Source organism: Wyeomyia smithii, chromosome 3 (assembly GCF_029784165.1).
Source record: "Wyeomyia smithii strain HCP4-BCI-WySm-NY-G18 chromosome 3, ASM2978416v1, whole genome shotgun sequence".
Lineage (NCBI taxonomy): Eukaryota > Metazoa > Arthropoda > Insecta > Diptera > Culicidae > Wyeomyia > Wyeomyia smithii.
In genome coordinates this window covers 246,451,583-246,478,898 of record NC_073696.1, presented here as the reverse complement: position 1 = coordinate 246,478,898, position 27,316 = coordinate 246,451,583, and the positions used below count along the sequence as shown (strand labels likewise).

At 37.4% G+C, this 27,316-nt stretch overlaps 1 protein-coding gene across 3 annotated transcripts in view; it reads right to left on the bottom strand.

Moving 5' to 3' along the window:
- LOC129731693 (dopamine D2-like receptor) overlaps positions 1-27,316 on the bottom strand; it is a 738,323-nt gene that overhangs the window by 615,636 nt on the left and 95,371 nt on the right. For all 3 annotated transcript variants that reach the window (XM_055691893.1, XM_055691894.1, XM_055691895.1), the window contains exon 2: positions 9,706-10,568. In XM_055691893.1, coding sequence (XP_055547868.1) covers positions 9,706-10,189 — 484 coding nt within the window. In that variant the 5' untranslated portion in view covers positions 10,190-10,568. The remainder of the gene's footprint in view (positions 1-9,705; positions 10,569-27,316) is intronic.

Sequence of the window (27,316 nt, the reverse complement as noted above, 5' to 3'; positions counted from 1 at the left end):
TGTGTACGTTGAAGAAGTCAACAAGCTCGTAATTCTTGTTCCTCATGGAGCAAGCGTTCCAGTTAGCAATCTTAATGATTTCACGGTCGATACTTGGAAGCGACCATCACCGCGCATTGCAGTTGTTAAGCTCTACTTTTGCAAGTGCGAAAAGTGTTGATGCATTCCACGACCAGTGAACCGTAATGCTCCATGGTGAGCATGGATTCGTTGTCAGTTGTGCTTGGGAGCTTGGAAGAAAGTCATTGCGGACGAGTTTCCTTGGAGACCTGGTGGGGGTGAACAGCAACCGGATCTCGTTGCTTCAGCATACCTGTGACGGGTCTGGTATGGGGTGCCAGGAGCCAATGACAGGGAACTCCTTCGTGTTTTTTGGGGGCACCTTTCGGCGACCTTGCTGATTGTTGATGGAGACCCGCTTTCGAATCGCGATGAACTCCGGCGCACACCGGATCGGCGGTCTCCATCAGCTGGCAGGCATCAGGGGCGTGCGTTTGGTCACACTTGATATGGCAATTTTTAGTCCCGTGTCCAAACAGCAGGTCGTTAGAGCATTGGGTGACGTCACGATGCACTGGTTTGTTGCGCTCCCAGGCTACGATGATGTGAAAAAGTTCTCGGATGGACTGCAGGTCCGCCAGGCACGTTGAATTTTTCTCCAGGTTTACGTGATATAACTGATCACGGTACTTCCGAGTTTTATTGTGATGCGTCATTCTATGGATCTGGATTCGTTTGAGTCCTTTTGCCTTTAGTTCCTCCAACAGGGTGCACTTCCATGTCAGGAAGACCGCGGATAACAACCTTGGGGGGTTTTTCTGCTTCGATATCGTGGTAGAAATATTCCACCTTGTGTTTTTGCAGTATCACTTGCACCGCCTTGTAATGATTCAACGACGAAGCCATCAGTTTGTATCCCTCAGTGCACATGCGGATGATGCATTTCAGTCCTTTGTCAATATAAAACACTATTGCTTCACGTAGACCTTCCGGGAAGCCTTTCATATAGAAAGGTGGCATTTTCTCCTTCTTCACTATTTCGGGATACGTGACGTTCTCCAGGACAGCAAATCTGTTGTTGGCCAAAAGCTTTTTAGCCGCAGCATCAGGCGTATTGTCAGGCCGAGGCCGTTTCACCGTACTGGAACTGGAACTGATTTACCCATATCAGGGTTCACCGTAGCGTCGGTTTCCACCGCGAACACAGAAACTTACGAACGTACGTACGAAGCAAACGGAGCGAAAATACTTTACTGCTCAACACGCTAGCAGAGAATGATGATGTGTTATTCGCTTCATTGATTGATTGATTGTTTTTTTAGGGACTTTAACCCCAAACGGTAATTCGTCCCTGACTGATTTGCTTGAGGAGAAGCAGTCTCTTATGTAGCCCAACGAGTGCATTCACGGCTAACTAGCTACCTACTCTATTTTGTCCTCCTTTTAAGGGCAAGGCAGAAAGCAACCTATCGACATTTGCGTTTTGACAATGCTTGACGATTTTCAATAGTACAATAGGTCGAACAAATAGATTACAATTTTCTGCATTTGGACGGGTGCTTAGAGGCCATCCACATACCACGTGGACAGGTTTTGGGGGGGGGGGGGTTGGCTAATGTCCACGGTCCATACAATTTTTTTAGAATTTATATGGACAGTTGTCCACGGAGGGGGAGGTTAAAAATCTATCCAAGTGGTATGTGGATGGCCCCTTAGATGATTGTCCAATCGATTGCTGCAAAAATGACGAAAATCGGTTGGAAATTGACTATGTTCAAAACGTTTGAAAGTGGACAATTTTTGTGACGCTCTCGATGGTTTCGGTGTTAGACGTATTCCACGTCGTTGTCAAAGAAAAACCTAAATTAATCCACCTAGCGGTCAGACCCAGCCTTTCTCATTCAAACTTATTATTTGTAAAAATAGATTTACATGAACGCTTCACTCCAACAAAGATATATTCACTCTTTGAGTTCTAAAATATTGATGTTGTAATTGAAGTATAAAATATGAATTTTGACATAATGTTAGTGCTTAATAAATAAATAAATATATATATATATATATATATATATATATATATATATATATATATATATATATATATATATATATATATATATATATATATATATATATATATATATATATATATATATATATATATATATATATATATATATATATATATACATATATATAATAAATATACAAATAGTACGATACCACATTTAAATATGTTGAGGCCACATATATTGATCAAAGCAGGTATAGTTTTAAATAGTTTTTGAATTTCTTTTCTTCCCATATTTTTTGAACCACCTATCAAATTGTTATGAAGTTTGTTATTTGTAAGTTTGAGAAATGGTATGACATTAGATATGTTCAAATAAATCGTGTAATTATTGAGATAATAGACTTTCGTTATTTTAACAATTTAATACATAACGGTTTCTTAAATTCGATCATAATCAAATGAAATGGGAACGTATAGGGCAGTTAACCCTTAACTACCCCTTTCATCAGATATCAATATTGTTCAAATCGGTTGTGTTGTTTCTGAGATAATGAAGTTTCGTGATTTTAACATCTCGATACATTACAGACGAAGTTACAGTCCGATTACAGTGAAAATTCAGTAAGGTGTTATGAGACAGCTATACTTTTCATTTTACACTAATTTTGTAGAGTCGAGAAAAGTGAGTGAGTTCCATTAGTCTTTGGAATATGCTCCTTTTCATAGCTGGATTGCACATGTTTAAACATAACAGGCAAAGTGAAAGTCCGATTGCAAAACAAATCAATGAGGTCTTATGGGGTAGATCCATTGCTAGACCATCCATTTGACACTGATTCAATGAAAATCGGTCCAGCTATTTCTGAGAAACATGAGAGAGATTAAACAGTCTTCAGAAAACGTTTCTTTCCATAACTTTTGAACCACATGTCCAATCTTTTTAATATTCAAAATTCAAGGGTTTTTTAAGATAGCCCGTTCATTTGAAACCATTTTGATACATAACCTCTAAACTAAAAATCCGATTACAATGAAATTTGATAGGGTTTTTGTGGGACAACAAGACCTTTCATTTGCAATTAATTTCATGAAAATCGGTCCAGCCATCTCTGAGTAACGTGAGTGAGAATAAAAATCAGCACATAGACACACACACGCACACGCACACGCACCCGCACACACACGCACACACACACACACACACGCACACACACACACACAGACACACAGACACACAGTTGAGTCAAGTAATATATGCCATTCGGCCCTTTGGAGCACTTTTATATCTTCGGTTTTGCAAGTGATTGCTATACCTTTCTAGGTGAAAGGCAAAACGAATTATACAGTCATGGAGAAAATAATAAATACATTGCAGTGTTGGATAATTTTTCGTATTTGCGCAGTGATTTTAATTGTTGTATGATGTTATGTTACGTCATTATGATCCACAGACACTCTTTTTGAAAGAGGCACGGAGAATTGACTGGAGAAATTTCTTTGTCGGTGATTCCGAAAATTTTTGGCGTGAGTTAGTGTTTTTGAAGTGGCGACAAAAATACCTACACTATTGAAATATATATACAAAACAATCCAAATTAGCTTTAATTCTGTACATATCGTTAGCAAAGTGATTTTTTACGTTACAAAACTCACTTTCAAAATTTTGTGGCCTGTTTTTTTGTTTTGTAAAGCCATATTCAATCTTCCGGGTATGTTTACCGCCAGGTTTTCACGAGTAGAAACTGAACTAGCATTTCACGCTGCCTGTCCGACGTTCCATAAGTCTGTTTTATTCTTTGGATGATGCTTTGCAACCTAGACTTTCCCAATCTTCCATAGAATTTCTAAAGGATTTCAATTAGGAGTCTGCGCTGGTCAAACTAATAATTCTATATTTTTGTTTGAAAATCATCTTCGTGTTTTCAATGCTGTATGTTTAGGATCGTTATACTGCATAGAGATCCAGCAAAGTGGCATGTTTTCTTCGGCATATGGAAGCAAAATCGACCACCTAGGTACACAGCATCATCTAAAGAATAAACAGAATAAAACAGACGTCGGACAGGCAGCGTGAAATGCTAGTTCAGCTTCTACTCGTGAAAACCTGGTGGTAAACATACCCGGAAGATTGAATATGGCTTTACAAAACAAAGGACAAGCCACAAAATTTCGAAAGTGAGTTTTGTAACGTTAAAGGTCCCTTTGCTAACGATATGTAGAGAAATAAAGCTAATTTGGATTGTTTTGTATATATTTATTTTAACAGTGTATTTATTTTTGTCGCCACTTTAAAAACACCAACTCACGCAAAAATTTTTCGGTATCACCGATAAAGAAATTTCTCCAATCATTTCTCCGTGCCACTTTTAAAAAGAGTGTCTGCGGATCATAATGACGTAACATAACATCATACAACAATTAAAATCAGTGCGCAAATACGAAAAATTATCCAACACTGCAAGTGTATTTATTATTTTCTCCATGACTGTAACTAAAAGTTATCACTTCCAAACCTAATTGCATCAATTCTTTGACATAAGACAGGCTGTCGTAATTTCACGTTAACAAGTTCTTCAACTATTAGTTGTTATTCGTTATCAAAAACTCTTATATCAACATTTCAGAAAAAAATTTCATGCATACTCACCATTTCGGAGCCCTGTAATTTCCAAACAAAGAGTTTCAATATGTTATTCAAGTCTATTTCACTTTATCATATCTTTCAACAATAGTATAGCAATAAATTAATTTACATAACTCGCGCTCAACTCTGGTAAGTGAACCCTTATTTGGTAAACAATGACCATATAAGGTGAATGAAATGTGCCTAAATGTAAAAATCTGGACATTGTAAAAAAATTGGTTACGATTTTGTATAACTTCGCAGGCTATCTTAAATGACCTCATTTGAAACTTTTATTTGTATTGCACATAAAAGTGACTTAGAATCAACATCCTTATACGACTTCTGGTTTGCTGGGTTGCTATACGGTGGTATACGGTACTTCACAGGCGAAAAAACGATGCTCAACGTCGCACAGTGCAACGTTCCATAGACAAAAATCGAAAAAGTTGATTTCTCATTGAACCAATTCTATATGCTGATATGTTTTATACATGTTTGAGACGTACTGTTATGATATTATTAACCTCGTAAGTTCATCCATACGATTATGAAACGCATCTACTGTGAAGTGGTTTCAACTATTCAAAAGATACGTTATTTTTGAAAAATTCTCATAGTTGTCAAATTAATTTTTTAATATACTCTATATCTTTTCAAGTTAAAACCAATATGACAACGGTAGAGGCATGTAACTACTACATTATACATGTTTCTATTGAGACACAACGTAGCGCATTTGGAAGTTAAAGGCTTCTTGGTCATGCTCCTTTATGCTTGAAGAAAAAAGACACTTTCGATTTAAAATCGATCGTCAAAAAAAGTACTCCAAAGCACCTCTCTGAATTTCATTTTTCCCTCTTATTTGGGATATCCTTCAAACTTTGGAAGTGATTCCCATTGCTCAAGTTTGCTCTTTCAACCGGAATTCGCGTTTTCGAATGATACCTCTGGAACCAAGAGTGAGCAGTTTATCGTACATATGTCCCTTATTTTTATGTTCAAAACGTAATTTATGTGTAAAACGCATAAAACATTCCTGGCTTAATGATGTCTAAATGTTTTGCAACACTAAACCGTATATTAACATAATCAAAAGGGTATTAAATAAAAATAATAATAAAAACTAATCGTGATGGCGTTTAGGTCACTTTTTCATCGCCTATAAATTATTTGAATATGCTTTTTAAGCCTTTTATCTCGTAATAGATAATATTCTTGGAAAATTATCATTTTATGCCTATTTACAAAAAATGACGTTTGAGACATTTTTGCGATTACGTATTTGACATTCGCCAATTATGCAATTAGTAGCTCTCATCAGTACTAAACATTTTTAGTGTCACACCAATTGAAAAAAACTAGAATGGCTGTTTTGATTTTTGTCCCGCGCTCCCATACATTCAAACGCACTGTGCGTAGCACACCTATTTCCAAAGCTGCGAAAACGTGATCGAAATTAGTTTGACCCAAAATAATTCATTTTAGAGCCGCAGTGTCTTCGGTAAAGTTGTTCAATTAAATATTCTCCATATTACAGGAGTTCTGTGATTCTGCGATTAAACCACTTAAAAGTAAAAACGATTGTAGAAAAAAACTACACTGTTCGACAAAGTTGTAACAAATTGCAAAAGAAACAACTTTGTTGAAGACATCGTTCTCCATCTACCTATTTGAATGAACTTTCCTGGAGTTTTCTTTAGATTACTCATAAATATTAAATGTTTTCAATTTAACTTTTAGTAGTGATTTTATACAATAATGATTTTGGAGCCATACGGCAAAGTTGTTCTATGATTTATTCTCCATTCTAGATAAGCTCGAATTTTTTGATTAATCTACCTAAAAGTGACAAACGAATGTTATTTTTTCTCATTTTCGCAGATAAAAATCAACTTCACTGAGTAAGTTTGTTCCACATTTTATAAGAAACAACTATGTCGAAGACACCATACTTCTATCTGCCAATTTAAATGAACTATTGTGGAGTTTTCTGTATAACTTTTTATTGGTATTTTCTGAAAAAAATTAATGTTTCTACAATATTGTTATCTTTAATAAAACTATAATAATTTCATAGTAGAAACTTTATTTTTGCGTTTTAAGTTTATTTATTTATTGAAGATTTTCATTGAAATACTGCACTTATTCACTTAGAAATCTACACAGAGAGAATAGAGACAGCGAGAGACAAATGCCTATATTTGGATTGAATGATGTTATATTTTAATATAGACATTGTGCATGTGGATATTTGCAGATTTTGGGGATATCTGTCAGTAAATTAGTACATCGTTTTAATAAAAATCGTCAATAATCAAAGAAATATGAGAGATAAAAACAAACTTTTTTTAATGAAATTGTTTGTTTCGTTTTAGCAAACAACATTGTAGACCATAAAAAACTCTAGAAAATCATTATTAAGTGTAGTATTGAAAAAAAAAGATGTTTAGTGGCAATCTATAGAAAACTTCACATAAGTCCATTTAGGCAGATAAAAGTATCGTGTTATCGAAAAAGTTGTTTCTAATAGAATGTGCTACAACCTTGCTTAACAAAGAGCTTTTATTTTCTTATCCTTTTTTTTTGCTTTTTTCGGTGAGAAAAGCTCACCGAAAAAAAGCCAATAAAAAAGGATAAGTAAATACTCACGCTGATCAACCCAACCAAAAAAGAGCATTTTTATTTGCAAAAATTAAAAAAGTCAAATTCGTCACTCAATTTCGGGCGGAATAATTGAATTAATTAAAGGATCAACTTTGCTGCAGGCATTACTGCTCTAGAATCAATTTTTTGGGTCAAAATAATTCCGATCACGTTTTTGCCGCCACAGAAAAATAACGTAAGAAAGCGCATTTTGACCGCATATCGTCGGTTTCGTGCAACACCGGTAAAACTCACAATTTTGCATTTTTTAGTTTTTGATGGTGAACGATGGCAAATACTGTTCAGTTGAATCTCACGAAATCCCACTTCAAAATTCACAAAAATTTCAGAGTTATGAGTAGAAGTGCATTTGCTGCACAACTCGGAATTTCTCTATAAAAGTAGTAAAAATAAGGTTTTGTTCAACTCATAATGTGTGAATCATAGAATAGAATGAGGATTGGAAATCTTAAACATTCAAGTTTTCTTGAAAATTAAAAAATAAATGTTCGAAGATATGTTTAAAGCATTATTAGGTTTTACTTTTTTGATTTTTCAAGACTACGACCTGAAATTTAGTTCTTAGAGTTAAGACTTCGGTTTTGAGATCTGGGACGTAGAATTTGTAAATTGGAACTTGTAACTTGCGGGATTTGGAACATGAATCTTACCTTGAATATTGCGAAATTGCAATTTAGGATTGTGAAGTTCAGAATTTGGAGTTGAGATTTCGGACTTGAAAATTGCGATTACTTTCTTTTTATTATTTAACATTTAAACCTATCAAAGATAATGCAAACACTTCTGGAATGTTAAAGAAGCACCACGCACATACTATGAGATGAATAGAACAATAATTGAGAATAAAATTCGCTTTCCCACAAAATTCATAACCTAGAATTGATTTGCTAAAGATACCCTCGGCTTGGCATAATTCAATTAAGCAGCAACAACCCGGCTGCAACAGGTTGGCCGATTGTCCCACGGTTCGTAGATTTTCCCACAGGCAATTTCGAACCCCATTCCGTCCATCGGCAATCATTATAACCAGCCCGGATCGTAAATCAGCCGAGTCAGTAAGAATACTTCCCCAACCGATTAATTATTAATTGAATTTAATTTCATCAGAAAATCTCGCAAACTTTTCTGCACCGTAAGCCTTCCGTTTACTGGCCTGCCGCTTCGGATGGTGCCTATCGGAAATGGAGTCGGTTTCTATTGGTTTATCAAAACTTTAGATAACGACAACACCAAAACTGAGTCTACCCTCCCTTTGCTCTCCTCCCTTCGGGGGGTTTTGAATCCCATCTTGCCACTGTTTCATAATTATTTATGACTTCGAGACTCTCGAACTAAATAAATAGCATTGGCTAGAGCTCTCGCTAGCCAGACAGGAACGGCAACAGTGATGACCTGTTTCATCTACCGTCAGGAAAGACTGAGAGGGGAGCCATTCGGTGATAATGGCCTCTCGGTTCCGTTCACTTCACGCTCCTGTGACCAATATCCTAGCGAGGCGCACACGTACACAGATTGAAACACGATATTTCGCTCGGCTCGGTGGAAGGAAAATTTAATTTAGATTGCTTTTCAATTTTAGCAAATTGGAAATGACAGCATAGCACTTGAAAGCGGGCCACAAGAAAGACACTTCACGGAAGAGGGGCTCAGTGGAATTTCAGGAATAGACAGAGTGAAGAGATCAATAAGAGAAATGCAGCGCCAATACGCACAATAATAAAAACAAAATACTCCGGAAACGCAGTTTCCAGTTGAATGATGTATCACTTTTTTTTATTCTTAATTTAGACTCTTTTTAAGACTCTTTTTAATTTATTATCAGTAAAAATACGAAATAATGTGTTCAGTGCAAGATTGAAGCCAGGATGTAATCTAAAAACTCCATATACAATCAAAACAGTCTCCTCTATCTTCATGCATATTATTTCAGGTTGATAAAACGAATAAAGATTACTGTACCCCATTTGAAACATAATCAAATATAATTTGAAATCCAACGCGTAATTTCATTGCGCTTCTTACCGTACATTCAACTGCGTAATATTTTATTAGATTAACATACTGGCCGGTTCATAGTTGGGGTATAAATTATTTCCCATTCACAATCAGTACCCATTACTCTTTTGAGGCGGCAATGTTTCCGCAAGCTATCACTGCACCAACATTGCAAATTTAATTCCATTGGCGAGCGTATTAGAGGTTATTATAGATTCGCACGGCTGCACGGTACATAATGCAATAAATTTCCCACCCTGACAGGACTTAAATCTCTTTTCTGTTTGTGCCTGCAGTCCGAGAACCGATCGGCACCAACACTCGAGAGTGCTCTCTTTCCCCCTAGTGCCTGCCGAAAATCAACAAACAATTTAACTTTTTTAGAAGTCCCGATTTCACTTACCTTCACTTGGCACCCCGCAGGTAGCGTTCGCGAGCGTACAGTTAATTTGGTAGCCTGGCCCACCGGTTCCAAGCAGGGTGTCGTTCCCGGGACCACTTCCATTATAGTTATAAAAATATTCACCAAAATCCTCCAAGAGTAGCATAAAATTACTGCCCTCGGGAGCCGGGTACCCTTCCCTTGAACCAACAGCAGCACCGTCCGGCCCGAGGTGCGACTCGTTCCGGCTGGCTTCGTCTCCGTAGTACAGCTGGTAGGCGGCATTGGATGTCATAGCTGCCACCGACGAACCATTTTCGGTGACACCGTTGGCAGCACTGCTACCACCTGTGCCATTCTGATGGGTGGTTCCCGCCGGTCCAGCACTGCCCGGGAACGACGGGGACCGTCCCGGGCGGTTGTCATTGACAGGTGGCGATCCTTCACTAAACAACCGAAAATAGTCCGGCGAATCCCACCCGGCGGAATCATTAACCGTCACCATGGCGTTCGTCTGCCAACACTTTCAACCGGAACAGTGAAAAAACAAATCCCACACCCCCTTTCACCACACTACTCAGGTACCGATGAATCACTGAACCCCGTTGGAACCGGAACGGGACGGGTGGCACACTCACTCGAACCGCGCAACGACGATTTTAGCGGGCACTCTAGCAATATCAATGCGTGTTCGTTTTCTTTTTTGTTGTACGATATGAAGTATCACTCCTTATCTGAGGTTTCACGCACTTCACGTCACGGAACGACTCGTTCCCCGAAGTCAGCCTTCATATTGGGACACCACATGAGAAGAGTGCCAGTTTGTTTGAGCAGCAGCATTCCTGCAGCCGGGCGTTGTTCGTCCTGTCCCGTGAAGTGGCGGTCTGAAAATGATAGAAACAGACAAACATAAATGAGGGTTCGTCGATGGGTTACGAGTGGGGTCACTTTTAGCGTTTTGTCATCGCAGAAGTAGCCAGGGTATTTGAGGGGAGGGGAGAATGCGGCAAGTTCGCACTCGAGCACCTTTGCCTAGTCGGTTTTACGGTTTATTTGTAGGGAAAGGAGCATCAGGTGATTGTGTTCGGATTTTATAGCCAAGTGGCTTGTGTGAAGTTATGGACGAGCCGGTAAAAGTTAAGTATAATGTTTTGAGATGTTATTGGATGAGTTTTTCTCTTTACCTTAAGATACTTGGATAAACAAATCGCACTGTGCGATATCAACCACTCTGGAAGAGCGAGATCAATCACTCGGGAGAAATATAAATTGGATCTACCAATTAAACATTCGCACCAATCAGGTATTATTTTGATTGAATGTTTTTCGCAGACTGCTTGGACAATCTTGTATAGAAAAAAATGAGACTGAAAAATTGGTACAATCATGTGTTCAACATGTTTTTTGTTACTTTTTTCCAAAACTCAACTATTTTCTTAGAGTTGGTGAACAGCTTTAAATATTGATCGATGACTGACGAGTTTTAGAACTTTAATTTGTACCTTTGTGTTCTGTATTAAAATTAGGTTCCTGAGATATAAAGCTTGGCATTTAGGAATTGAAACTTAAGAATAGGATTTCGGACCTTCGGAGTTGAAAACTTTGAGTTTTTTTTATTTAATTATCAAGAATCTTTAGACATATAATGCGGAGAATAAGACTAAGGACACGAAGTCTTGGATTTCCAATTCCATTTCAAGTTTCCAATTCCAGCTTCTAAGTTTCAATTACCGATTCGCAAATCTGAAGTCTCTGGTTCTGGATTCCAATCTCAAATCTAAAATCCCAAGTTTGATACTCCAAGATATAGACGACTTGTCAATTGTATCTTAACAAGATTTGAAGCTTGTAGGACTTGAGGATTAGGAGTTTGATCTAGGGCCTTTAAACTTGGAAAACAAGTTAGTTTTTAAGACTCGGAATTTCAAGTTCCGGTAGACTCATGACTTGAAAATTGAAAATTGATATTTTATACAAAAAATATTAGGTTGTAGGTCTTCGCTCTTAGGATTTTAAACTTGGGGCTTAGATTGTAAAACTTCGAACTAAGAGCCTGGATTTGTGACAGAAGACTTGAGCTTTACGAGTTGCATTTTAAGAATTGCGATTTGAAAGTTGGAATCCAAGGCTTGGGAATTGAAACCTGAGATTGAAATTTGGAACCTGGGACTTGAAAATTGGAAAATTATAACTTAAGGTTTCAAACTTGAAACATGAGACTTTATTCTGGAACTTGAATGTTGAGACATTAAGTTTTTATCTGCAATCTACAGAGTTTGAGGCCTGCACAATATTTATGGCTAAAGGTTTGAATCTCAATTTAAAAGTTGCGTTCGCTCATAAAAATCAAAATAGCGACATCAAGCATAGATTTAAAAGTTCGGGATCTATTCGGGAGGTCGAAGATGGGACTGAAAACTGGAATCTGGGAACTTGATACTTCAAACTCAAGGTATGATACTTGAAAATTAAATTTTTAAGCTTACTATTTGCAACTTGGGACTCATGACTTGGTACTTGAGACACATAATTCGAACTTTTAATTTGAGGTCTGACATTGAAAACTTAAGTTTAAGGCATTAATGAAGTAGATTACACAACTAGTCGACAAGAGCTAAAACATTAGGTTGACCAGCGTTTTTTACACAGAATCTAAAGTGTTTGAAATTTTAGACATGGCAAATGGGTCTAGAGATTTAGTAATCGAATCCTAGAGCTTCAGTCTCGACACTTGAAACAGGAATCTTGAAACTTGAAGTTTGATACTTGAACATTTAAAATTCGTACAACACTAAGAACTGAAGGCTTCATACTCGTAGTTTCAATCTTGATCTTGCAACTTGTGAATTGAATCTTGAGATTTCAGATATAGATTTCCTGCTTGTAAGTAGCAAGGTTTTGAAGGTACTTTCTAGAAGCTCAAGACTTTCAGGATATAAGACTTGGGTATTAGAATTTTTGAATTGGGACTCAGGTTTTAAGCTTTGAGATTGGGAATATTGAAAACTTTGGATCATTGATTTGGGACATGAAACATTAAACTTGGGACTTTAATACCTAAGATTTTGGACATGATTGTTGATACAAATGTTGATTTTGAGTCTGGTAGTGGATTCTGAGTCCTGCAGGTTTTAACAACAATCTACAGACTTTTATACCTGGCGTGATTCTCATCCACAGGTTTTGATGCCTGACGTGATGCTTAAATGCCTGATACCGATTCTCAGTTGCAAGTTTCCCGCTCTTTTTTTAATGAGTGGGCTCATCACTGCGACCAGAGATTAGATCTATTGTGATATTGCGCAAATGTTTTCTGTACTCCGCACTTCATATTATTGGCGGTATCACTATTGAAATAAGTATATCATTCATATCCGTGCTTGTGTGTGAGTTTTACTTTTTCCGTTTCAAGCTTACTACTCTACTATACCGAGCCTCTGTCCCTCCTAACAATATCGCCTAATTACAATTCCCTGGAGAGAACTTTCATACGTTACTCATACCAGTTTTATTATAACAGGGACTTATTTTAGTTAGAAGGAGAGTCAACAGAGGTACTGTAGAATTCAGATTGATGGAAAGGTACTTGGTGGGAATCCTGAGAATAAACCCATGCTAAAAGTCCTTTGGCAACCAAATAGCCTGATTCTACTAAAATTCGAACCCACGACCATCCGCTTACAAAGGCGGACTCTGTAACCTTGCGGCTACGGAGCTCCCGCTCTTAGGTCCTGAGAATTGGAATTTCAGGCTGGAGACTTGGTATTTAAGTTTCGGGTTTTGAAGCTTGCAACATGGAAATTAGCTTCAGGGAATACAGACTCGGAGACTGAAAGCCCAGAACTTTATAGATGAAATTGAAAGCTAGAACTTAAGTTCCCAGATTCAGAATTTAGAACTGAGGAGTATTTTTTTCATGTGTGCATTCCTCAATGCGATCAGAATCGTTGATCTATTTTGAGATATGCTCGGATGTCTGCTGTATTTCGCATTTCTGTTATTAGCAATACCGCTATTGAGAAGTGGCATGCTTAGTACTATTTTATCCGTGGTTGTGCGTAATGTCATTCTAACCTTCCTTCTACTTTCAAATATCGCCAATTATAATTTCTGGAGAAGCTTCGTCTTGTTTCTTTCTGGTTAGTTTTATTGATAAGAGGTACATTTTATACTCAATAGGTATCTTTGCTTAAATATTTGATAAGTAAGAGATAATCTGTGCGAAATACCGTGTCCCCGCGCGTATGCGTCGGTAAGAGGGAATAGAGCGGTCGTGCATAATGCCCCGGAGTAAACGTGTCTTCGGCCCGGGTGAGCTTTGCTCATCTATAAATTTTCGGTGTAATGTGACTTTCGACGTATACCAAATCATTTATTCGTAGAATGCCCGTCCATTGTTTCCATACCAGCACATTGCGATTCAGAGGTGGTTTCGTTCTCAAAACATCGTAATCAATTAATCGCGAAAGAACATTTAAATTGATCGCCCTAAAATATCGTAATTTTTCGCAATAAACATCAGGATAATACGTGATGCATACCTTTTTAAGAACCGCATCTACTGAAGTGCGGTATTCGAATTGGGTAATAGACATTTATTTAAACCTCTAGTGCCCAATGCCGTCTTTAGGCGGGCTTCAGTGAAACATCTAAACAGCTTCAATAAATACTTAAAAAGTGTTTAGAATGATTCATAGTGATTTTACCGAAGCTCGTCTAGAAATTAACTTGGTTACTAGAAGGTTAAATACGTAGATGCTTCGCATAGTGAATGATCTCCACGCGCGTCATTTATAAAGAATCGCGGGGTTATTAGGAAACATACACTTCGTTCTTATTCGTAATACGCGAGTCTCGCGCGCATCATCATTCGTTCCCATCATTTGCCATGGAGACATAATAACACAAAACTTTCGCTCCATCGCAGAGTAGAGATGCAGGGATAAGCTTAGTCTTGGAATGACCGTTCAGTCGAAAATTGATTGCTCGTTGCTTTCATAAAAGCGTGTCGCAAATCGAGTTCGGTTGATAAATATCGTGATTGATTTATTAACTACACAATACATACCTATCAAAGAATTGCGTCTTGCGGAAAGCATTTGCTTTCTCGAGAGTATTCGGGATTGGACATAACCAAATTTTAAACAATTTGGATTCATCGGGTGGTAGATGGTTGACGCGCGCCACTCGTATATATTCACAGTGATTGACATTAAAGATACCTCGTTCGCCTTCGTAATGAGCTAACTTCGTGCGCAACATAGTTCGATTTCGTCACCGCGTACCGCGATGATACAACCTTTCCTTTCCGTCACAGTCATGGAGATGCAGAGGTAAACTCGGTCTCCGACAACAACGGCTGTTACACTTCCTTCCTTACAACATCCTTTCTTACCCTAACGATCAAACGATCAAAAGGACGTGGCCGGCGCCGTTATCGATCTATACAAAGCGGTAGCTACCGAATTGTTGTACACTAGAGATGGCAAACCAATCCCAAGTAGCCATTTACGTAGTTTCTTGTGCAACTTTATTAGCTCAGATCGATAACGAAAGAGCAACTACTAAATGTGCGGTCGTTCAAGCTCAAGCTCAAGTTTTATTGATAAGAGGGACATATTTTTTTAAAAGGAAATCCAACTGAAGTATTATAGAATTCAGCGTGAAGGAAGGGCAAGTGGGGGAGTCAGAGAATAGACCCATGTTCAAGTCCTTTTTTGACATCGAATGGCCCGATTCTACTAAGATTCGAAACCACTTGCGGTTACGCGGCTCCCAACTGAAGAGTTTGGTCTTGAAACTGTCAATTTTGATCTTCTTACATTACTTTAAAAATTCAGCATTAGAGGCTTCATGCTTGGAATTTGTTACTTAGAATTTGTTACTCAACACCAGGATGATAATCGAAAGCTAAGATTTGCAAACTAAAACTTTGAACTTTGACCTTGAGATGTAGTAGTCTGTTTGCGGTAAAAAAATTTACGAAAATTGCCGATTTTTCATGGGTTTATCTTCACATGCACTGACGAAACTACCCATGCAGCATCAATCATAGTAACCTATGAATCAGAAGAAAGAATTTGACAGCTTTATCAGTCCAACTCTAACCGTCATGGCGAAAACAATAACTCTACTCCGTTCAGAAGTGTGCGTGTTTAAAGAACGATATCCCCTCACGTCGAAAACGGACATTGTGCGGCATTTCGGGGACAACGGATACGCCAGTTCCGGCATCTGAAACATTTTAGCACTATTAGTTAACAATCACAGCATCGAAGAAAAGCCCGGTTACGAACGGCCGACGACCCTAAGCGACAAAAAGCTCCAAAGAATGTTGAATAGGAAGACCGAGGAAAAAGTGGCTACAACGCTGCGTACGCTTGGCCGAGAGGTCGGTGCAACCGGCCAAACAGTGAAAAAGTATCTGGCGAACATGGACATGCATGTCAGAAAGCGGCAGTCCCGTTCATTAGTCTCTGAGCTGCAGGCAATGCCGATTTTACCGGCAAATCGCAACATGACGGTGGTGATGGACGACAAGACCTGTCTCACTCTGCCCGGACGAACACATACGATTCGCATAGATTCTCTAAGATTCCTCACATTGGATTCGTGAACGTCCTTGAAAAGGATTCATGAAAAAAGAATTCTCAGGAATGCCCTGTATATGGCTCTAGGATTCTTGAATAAGCATCGTGAGTGGGAATCCTCCGGATCGTCTTTGCGATTCCTTTCACGATTCCGTCACCGTGTTAATCGGTATCCTGGGGATTGTTACTCAGGATTCCCTGCGTGTTAGTAAGGAGCAACGACTGGCAGGGCACTTCGTATTTTACTTCCCTGCCACTTCGTATTTTACTAAGGAGCAACGACTGGCAGGGCACTTCCTATTTTACTTCCCCCACGGAGGAAGTAAGCACCGACTAAGTTCCCCAAGAAGGTGCTTCTGTGGCTGACAACCAGCGAGAAGGGGATGTCAAAGCCGCTCTTCTTTCGCTCCGGACTGGCCGTGAACGGGGAAATTTATAGTACATGAAGCAGTCGGTTATCAGAAATATTATAGTGAAGACGCGGTGTTTTGGCCGAATCTGGCGTTGGCCCATTACTCGAAACGATCGTTGAAGAAGATGGAGCGGCTGAATATTGATGTGGCACTCAAGTTGGCGAACCCGTCCAACGTCCCTGAGTTGCCTCCCATCGAGAATTTCTAGACAAATCTGAAGCGTAAGATGTACTCCGTCTGCTATGGCGAATGTACCGGTTAACTACCGGAAGGTCGCTCGCAAGGGCGTGAAATTTTTTTGCAAGTACGCTAACATAATTACCTTCCATGGGATATTTATCAAACTCAATTATCTGTCTCAGAGCAAGATCGCGCCAAATGACCTATGGTCGAATATCGAACATTTTTGATTTGAAATAAAACTTTACAAACGTATTTGGCTTAGCAAACTGAGCATTTTTCACAAATGGAGAGATTTTTTACACCCATGAGTTACATTCTAAAAGGGCGTATGCCTTTTGGCATAGGTTTTATCCGAAGCATTGTAACCCAGAAACCGTTGGTTGTAAAGAAAAACTGTCTGAGAATGAATTGTAGGGAATTGAAAATGCACCATAAAAAAAAATACACTGTACAAAAAAAATTTTTTTGACCAAAAAAAATTAAAAATAAACATTAAATTTCAATTTGAAAAAAAAAGAGTTGAATTTTTTTTTAATTATTTTTAAAGAAACATGACGTTAATACGCAACTTTTTAAAAAAAGTCCAGGATGGAGAAATGGAAAATAATTTTTTTATGGTAAAATAATTTTTTTATAAAAATTCTAATTTAAACATTTTTCAAAATATTTGTATTCTGATGATTTTAAAAAAAGCAGAGAGTCATTTGAATCAAAAAGCTCTTGGTAGTAAACATTCTAAAGGCATCGGTTTTCGAGTTATTTCTAATTTAAGCTCGAAAAATTATTAATATTTCGGAGAATACACGTTTTTCTTAATTTGTCCATGGTTCTCCAGCAAAAACCTTACGTTCATTGGAATGCTTGATCAAAAATATACAATTCATGCTTTGACAACAAAATGATTGGATAAATAACTCAAGCGCTAAACCTTAGACTACCTACACGTTCCCCCTTGCCGAATGTTTTATAAAAAATATGTTTGTCGTGCAACACTACCTACTTTTTACTAATAATAACTGTTTGTAAAGTACGCAACCAATAACTACTGGGTTACCTATAATATCTACTACTCCAGATGTGTTAGTAACAGTTTGCATTTTGTGAAGATTTTTTTTTTTTATTCTCGCTTATTTTCCGTCGGTCTAGTTCCGCCACTGTTGTGGCCAATCACCCAGGGAGGCGACTCCACACCCAGGACCCTAACTCACGACCCGTTTATCAACGGACCGGCGCCAACGGCTTTACTTCCTCATGCGATGGAAGGCGTGATCCCAGAGATTTTTCGCCTCAGAAAATCTCCCGGTGTCGGCTAGGATTGAATCTAGACCAGTTGGGTTGGTTGTGAGTGGATCACGCCACCTCACAACCATCGACACCTATGTCGGCGGTGGGATTCGAACCCAGGCGTCGAGCGTGGTTGGCGGAGACGTTACCAACCACACTAGGCCCCCGCTCTATTTTGTGAAGATGAATAAAGTGAAAATGGAATACACCAAGCCCAAATGCTGTAAACCCTTTCCTGATCATCGGTGCTCATCAAGCTGACGCAAATTAAACGAAAACGTTATTGCAAAATTAAAAATATTGAACAGTCAAGCTCATTTTGATACGTCTTTATCAATTTGTGATTCGTGTAGTTATTGGAATGATAGTCAAGCCACCATTCATCCCTTCGTTGTTTACTATTCAGAATCTGGAACACTTAGGAATATCAGCCTCATCATAATATCGGAAGTACTCCATCATGATACTGTTGCGGTTCAGGTGTTCATTGCCAAATTAATGAGTTTTTTGAAAACAACAATAAAGTTGAAAAAAGCCATGATAATGTCTGATGGAGCTGCCTCACAATATAAAACAAGAAAAAACTTTGCAAGTTCAAAACAAAATATAACGTCGATGCAGAGTGGCATTTTTTGCGACTCCTCATGTTAAAGGCCCATGCGATGCAATTGGTGGCATATTAAAATGAATGGCAGGAAATGCAAGTTTAGCTAAAGAACATGAACATCCCATTACAAGCGCAAAAGAATTGTATCATTGTAATAAAAATTCATCAAAAATGTCATTTAGTTGGGTATCATATGAAGAATATGAACAAAAAGTAACAGAATGGAGCAATATTTTCAAAAAATCTATAATAATAGCTGCCACACAAAAGTATTACTCTTTGTTCCGATTTCAGAAAATAAGATACAAACGAAGCTGTTTTCAAAAGATGACGAATCATTTACTTATGATGTATATAAAATATAAGGTGAAACTAGTTCTGTAAAATTTCTATGTCATAAAAAATATGTTCCTAAGATAATAAAACTCGAAAATAAATATTTGATTCTTAAATATATTAATATCACTTAGAACATTCAACTCTTTTCTTGAGAACCGTTCGCCCGATCGTTTTATTGTCAAAGAATGAATTGTATATTTTTGATTAAGCATTCCAATGAACGTATGGTTTTTGCTGGAGAACCATGGACAAATTAAGAAAAAAGTGTATTTTCCTAAATAGTTATAATTTTTCGAGCTTAAATTAGAAATAACTCGAAAACCAATGCCTTTAGAATGTTTACTACCAAGAGTTTTTTGATTCAAAATGACTTTCTGCATCTTTTAAAATCATCAGAATACAAATATTTTGAAAATTGTTTGAATTAGAATTTTCATAAAAAAATTAATCTACCATAAAAAAAATATTTTTCATTTCTCCATCCTGGACTTTTTTTTAAAAGTTGCGTAATAACGTCAAGTTTCTTCAGAAAAAAATAATAAAAAAATTCAACTTTTTTTTTAAATTGAAATTTAATGTTTACTAGCTGACCCGGCAAACTTCGTACCGCCGCCTTGAGTTTTATTGACTGTTGTATTGCAAAAACTGAAATCTAGAGAAACATTTCAAAAGGTCCTATTTGCTTTGATCGATTTTTTGATCGATCACTTTTATTCAATCACCACAACTTATCAAACACCTTTTATGACACGTTATTTGCACAAGTTGATAGCGGAGGGATCACTCTAGCCTTCTCAACGAAAACTACGCTTGGGAGAGCTACTAAAGTTGAACCATTACCAAATTAAAATTACGCTTCGGAAAAACGATGAAAGCAGATAGGACCTTTTAAAATGTTTGTCTAGAAATGTCTAACTGCTGCTAAAAAACATACCTACGATATGTTTCGGCTCTGATTTGTTTTTAGTTTTTTTTTTAATCAAGCGCTCGTAAAATTCTACGTTTTTATTTCATTGAACATTATGAAGCACCTTTCAACCATAATCGAATCATTTCAATACATTTCTGAAAATAAACAGTCATTCTTTTAAATATTCTGAAGGAAATTAGACATAGAGCTGTCCATGTGAGAAGCATGAATACTCGGAGTTTATGCCACAAATTTTCAGTGACTGTCCTTGGGTTTTATCAATAGTCATCGCGAATGCGCGACGCACGGGAAATTGCAGACGTTTAAAATTTATCGGCAAATCGGTAGGAGTAATCGAGATACGCGGGATTATTACGACTTCTCCTTTGTAGTTTCCTGTCAGAATTGTCGCTTCAAGGACATTTGCCATCGGGTAGTGGCAGCAATGCATCTGTTCGGTGGTAAATTTGACCTTGAATCAATAAAGTAGTAGTATTTGAAAATATTTGATTAGCATTTTTCTCTCAATTGAGTGTTTAAGTTATTATACTTAATTTTTCTTTTGTTCAAGACTCGTTAAAAGACTATGGAAACTAAGTGTGTAACTGACGATTCTGAGATATATGGGGTGTCGAACGTCGGCGCATTTCGAGCTCGTCTTGTTCTTAACCGATCAACTTCCCTTCGGGACTCGTATATTTCCTGACTTTTTATTATTCTATCTTCAGTGTTGCGGAGCCTGACACTTTTATTGACCTGCTACTACTCGTGTCTTAACTCGCAAAACTGGAACAAAAACAACGAATTTAATTTTAATTCAACGGCATGTTAAGTATTTGAACATTCCACTTACAACAACTTCATCTGAACAAAAAACACTTCGACCACAGCAGAAATTTGTCAAAGTCAACTGGAAGATATGCAAGAATCAGTTTGATCATGTAGATTAGGGAACATTCCTTTTATAAAATACTCTTAGCGGCATCTTCGTTAGAAAGCATTCCCACTACATGTGGAAGAAAATTAATCGAAACCAACTGAAATCAGTATGAATACTCCTCAGAATTTTTGCAAAAACACATTATTATTTTCAATCTATTATGTTTATTACGTACCGACAGTGTTTTCTTCTTTCTTGACGAACAGTCACAGCACAAATTATCAGAAACCGACGTTGAATTTAAGTGGCAACAACAGAAACCAATACGAAAATCGCATAGAACTATTCCATAAAATATTAAAAAAAATGAAGCCTATCGTTTAAGTACGCCCCGGTGATGAAAACTTGTTTCGAATTTTTCCGATCAAAGGCAACAAAAAATCGTTATTCACTAAAACTCACAGAAAACCTCTCAGAATCTCAGAAGGGCGGGAAATATCAAGGGTTGGTTTTTAACGTTTTATAACTTTTCCAGTTGATTTTCGTTATTGCCATGGCATAGTGACAATATGGTTTTGTCCTGAACAAAAATTCTCGCAAAACCTAATGGCCAACCATTTTTCGGGTATCTTTTTTTTTTTTTTCAAACAAACATGATACTAATTGTTTTTCACGTGACCATGTGACATAAAGCTGTTTATGCGAGAATATGCATGTTTTAGGTTTAATGCCACCAGTTATCAGGGCTTTGGGCATTATCGAATATCACCCAACTGCGGAGCGCGAAGGTACATACAGACGTTTGAAATTAAATGGTAAATTGGTTGGTACACTGCCTGGTCTGCTGCCTAAGCACAGTGCAATTGACACTTCGCAACATTATAGTTTTCAGTTCAACAATTAATTGTAAATCCAGAGATTTGTAGGAATGCAATAGTGCCTATTTAACGAAACATGAACAGTAATCAATGTTTTTTGAGAAGCAAAAACTACCCGTTTCTTTTACCAGCTAACAGAATCATTGCAGCATGAGCAAATGTTTAGATCATTGACAGTCAGTGTGCATTTTAGAGAAAATTGAACAGGTTGATTAGATCCGAGCAATGGCAAATTAAATCATCGCACATGTAGTGTTGTTCTTGTTCTTTCTTTTCATTTATCAGATAAATAAAACGATTATATGCAACTTTGCTCAAATAAGCCAGAAATTTAATTTACATTATCAAGTATATGCCTTTGAATAAAATCAAAGCCACGTTGAGAGTATTCACATGCATGTTGAGTTTGCTGCTACCACGCTATAGCGCTTTTGCATAGAAAAGGTGTAGTAGGCAGCGAAAACGAATATCACCTAATATGTGAATCAATAATAGGTGCTTGTTTACTCAACTACGACGCCTCAATAACGACGCTACAACAACTTGTCTACCGGTCATAGCCTACAATCATAGTAATCTAATGACGTTGTTCTTGGAGTAAAAGGCGGGAAAAACCGAAAATATATTTCAATTTTTTTCTAACTTTATCAGTTGATTATTGTTATTTTTATGGCCTATTAACTCGTCGAAGATGAAGACAAAACAAACACAAAAAGAATCATTGAAATCCGTTGATTCTACTTCGAGTGAAACGCCGTTATACAGACACCAACTTATTTTTATTTAATAGATTTTTAATTTTTTATTGGTCAAAAAAAATTTTTTTTTGTACAGTGGATTTTTTTTTATGATGCATTTTCGATTCGCTACAACTCATTCTCAGACAGTTTTTCTATACAACCAACGGTTTCTGGGCTACAATGCTTCGAATAAAACCTATGCCAAAAGGCATACGCCCTTTTAGAATGTAACTCATGGGTGTAAAAAATCTCTCCACCTGTGAAAAATGCTCAGTTTGCTAAGCCAAATACGTGTGCAAAGTTTCATTCAAATCAAAAATGGTCGATTAAATTTTCGCGTATTTCCAGGCGATTTGAAATGATTTTGCTCCTTAGTCATTTTTTTACCAACATTCGAAAAAAGTCCATTTTTCTATTGGCCGCAACCGTTACGAGCGATTGGAGAGGAGCAGCCCAAGATCGAATTAATAGAGATGAATTCTGAACTCGGCATAGGATCTCTACGATCCACATAAGACGGTCCCCATATAAATGAGCGGCCAAAATTACCGAAATGCGAACTTCATATTCAGGATGTTTTGAGCACATCATTTTGTAGTTTTGGATCAATATTTTCATAATTGCACAAAGAAATCTTAATACATAGCACGGTGCATGTTGAAAAATGCCTCCAAAGTTACCCTTCTCAAAAGTTAAGGAATATAGTTTTTCTTAATATGTTGGAATACATTAAATCCTACTAAAGCTGTTATGATATATTTGCATACAATTAAAAGCCTATAAAATTAGCTTCATAAAACTGGAAGAATAATTGATTTTAACCCTACAGAGTCCACATAGAAAATATGCGAAATTTTTCTAATTTTGACCTTCAAAAACATGAAATGTAAGCACGTGTAAGCACAGTTCCTGATAGTGTGCCTAAAAGCCCTGATTGTGCTCTTAAAAAATCAATGTTAAAAGTTTGCGGAAGATTTGCGTTTTTGTAGAAAAAAATGATTGAAAGTTTTTCTTTTTTTATGTAAATTTTCAATTTTTAGGTGATTTATCAACGAAATTCATCGTATATTGTTATATTTTGGTCCAAAACACATCAGGAAAACGTGAAATTAGTATAAACTTTGAATTTAAAGCTAGGAACTTGGAACACGAGCCGGTAAATGCTAGAGTTTGTATTTGGTTATTGATAGTTGCAATGATTTTCGATTTTTGTCCTTCAATTTTCAACAAATGCAGTGACCGGGCGGAATTTTTTATGTAAAACTTTGAACGTGCGATTTGGCATTTGGGTTTAACGAAATCAAATCTGTTTGTGGACTTGAAACTTAAGAGCGTAATTTATTTTGGTCTTATATTTATTTTTGCTGTGTTGTAGGAAATCAAGCTGATGCAGTATCTTCTGCGATAATGCTTTATGAAAGAACGATGTGTGATTATACTTAGTATAACGCCATACACCTAGGCTTCAATGCTCAGTTCTTTCTCCAAAGCTCTATTTATTTGTGATGGAAAATTCTAGTATTACTCAAACAAAAAATGATCACACAAGTTCAAAGTAAGTTTTTCAAATAATTTCTGACACAACAATGTTTAATTCATATGATTGATTTATAATCATTGGTTTGAGTGCCTGTGATTACCTTCTCCGATATTTCAAAAGTTTTCTGAAAATAGCTTAAAATTTTGACAGTCAAAAAGTTTTCTATCAAACTTCAAAGTTTGAAAATTTTAAAGCATTTGAATCGCCCGATAAAATATATTCAAATTTTCAAAAGAATTAAATCTTACTCAGGAGAATACCAAGATCTATTTCTGGAACCCACCCTTTGCCAGAGGGGGTTTGTGGCTTCGAGCAAAATTAATTGCGAATTCTCCGCCATTTCATCGCCGACTGGAAATAAAACGGTTCAATTTATTTCCGTCCCGTCATCTGCATAATTGTCGGTTGGATTAGGTCACTAAACTGCTGACCAAAAGCGCACAAACGCAGCGGGTTTCCTTTCCCCCATCGCTTGCACGATAAGTCATTTGTCTGTTGAAATATCTACGTCTTTCGCTATTACTTTTCAGAAACTGTACCAAGCCAAGTACCGATTACCGGTAGATCGCACCCACAACTGTTCATTTTTATTCAATTTTCAAGCACCATCGTGGGCGGAGTAGGATTTTATTCATTTAATCAGCTTTTTTAACCTCAAGTATGTACATCCATTTAAATTAATGAGTTGTCCGCAGGAAAAAAAATATCAATCATAAAATTCAATTAAAATGCGTCCATCAATTATATCAGCACCAGGTTGGACCACGCACCGCACAAGTAAGTGCCATCCACTGGCTGCTTCGGGTATTAATTCCTCAGTTTATCAGCATAATTGCAATCCCTCGCGAAAAGCGGCTGGATTTTTACGTAATAATTCCAATTTAAATTAATTACCACACACTCGAACCGGACAGCGGAAAAATTACCTGCATTTTAGACACGTCCCGGCTGGGGGACCAGGATTCATTACAACCGTCAATCCGGCGTGAAATTGATCCGGATTGAGGAATCAAACCCGAAAGCACGAGGAAAAAGGAACTGAATGTCACCGCTATAAATTATCGAATACAGCGAGATCAGCATTGCGCTTTGGTAGAGCGACTTTATTGGTGGTAATGCTACAACAGCGATTGTCCCTAGCTGTGATTTGTAACTGCTCGGATGCTTAAGAAATATATGATGTCTGCGACATACTCTAACGCGCAACTTGAAATAATTTATCGAATCACGAATAACAGTTCAAACGATTTTCCGCTGCCCAACTATAAAATCAGTTTGCTGCAACTGTTGCACCATTTCATCACATCAAAACAGTGGCCCTAGGCTGCACTCTGCGCCCCGAAAATGGAACCGTAACATCGTAACGAAGAGGCGCTGAAATGAAAAATTCAACGCAATCAATAATTAATTATCGATGCCCACGCAGATGGACCGAGGACAACAAGAGGCACAATCTGCTGGCCATTGACTGTAACGCTAGAGCCATGGTTGCGATATTTCTGACACAAGCATACACACAGCTTCCTGCCGCTGCAACAGCCGGTTCCAGCCGCGAGGCAATGAAAAATGTATCGAATATTGAACAATAATTGGGCTGTCATGCCATGCTCCACAGTTTGAAGAGCACTCGAGGAGCAGCGATTCGGGAATATTCTATTTGCTGAAAAGGATACCATTGTCAGTATGGAGAGAATTGAATTCCCCCATAAGGTATGCTAGAGACCTTTTTGATTACATCACAGACCCGGTAACCGTAAATTGTTTTCATGTTATGATTTTATTGTAGGAACTCTGGCATGAGCCTGAGGTACTGAAAATAATAATTCTCAATGCCATTTGGACCCGAAAGTGGACCGGACGTTGATGAAATTTTCACCCCGAATCGGGCTCGCCTACAATGTAAATATGCATTAGATTAAATTGTTTGCTTTTCCCCGAGCTGTAATCGCTTGGGCAAATATTGCTCCTAAACGAGAAAGAAGAAATTATTCGTTAAACATCAGTTAGCTTGTTTAACAATTTTCCTCCCGGTAAATAAGGTTAGCAGCTTCACAAATATGAATTATGTTAAAAGTGACTGATTTCGCGCCAACTCGACTCAGAGCATGGCAGCACTCTCGTAGAATTGTAATGAAATGATGTGGGTGTGTAGGACTTACTAAACTGAGTATTTTTTTTTTTTTTTTTCAAATATTTATTTAAACTAATATTTGAAACTTCGGCTCATTCGATTCTCGTAAATATCAACTGCTTATCAACATCTAATTCATTCCAAATTAAGAGAGTTATGCAAGCAGAAGTGTAGTCATGTCTTAGTCACCTCACATGAGTTGAACAACAGTTTCTCATTATAGAATTTTGCTGTGCTATCAGTTGGCTTAGTAAATCAGTAATTAGATTTACCTTTATAAGCTGTTACTTTGACTAAACCGATAGTTGCAACTTAATATTTGAATATATTCAACTAACGCTCAAATCAGATACCAAAAAAGGGAATCGATGGCTAGTATGCAACGTCATATTGACACACGCACCACGTACCACGTTTAGTATATTTAGTTCGCTTTCGCTACAGTTTGTGCCTGATTATTAATTCGATTTCCGGCAATAAACTGCAAACATGCAGTACACGATGCATGCCATTATTTAAAATTCATTATGCAACATGAAACTATATTGATTGGAAAAAAACAAATGTACCAATTGTTTAATTAGGATCCCACCGGAAAGCACGGTCAAAATAAATGGCTGCAACGAAGCTGCACACAGTTCTACGCTAGGCCAGCCGAGCTTCTAACACCCACGTGAGAGTTGCTTTTATATGTCCTACTTTCGAATATACGAAAAACATTTTTTCCGCACGTATTTTTCGATGCAAAACCAATTCCACTTTTCGATTACCACAGAAAAAAAACAAATGTTAGCATAACCGAGCATCAGCTGCTTTAAAATTGTAAGGAAATGCTCGACCCGTACTTCTTATCGGTATCACACATGAGAGCACCCACTCAGCGTATCCCATTTTGTTGGCAGAACATTTCCCGTGTAAAAACATTCGCTACCCCTTTTCGTCTAGAAGAGCTGCCAAAAAAAGAAACTAGCAGACGAAAAAAAAACTTCTGTTTATACTAACCAAAAACGTGCCACGTAGTGGCTTAGGAGGCTTTCTCTGTCTCGCTTGAATAAAGCTGTAAAACTCAAATTTCCATGCAATCTTGCCTTCAAAACTGGTGAAAATCAAAGCTGAGTGTGATGACGGTGACGCCCT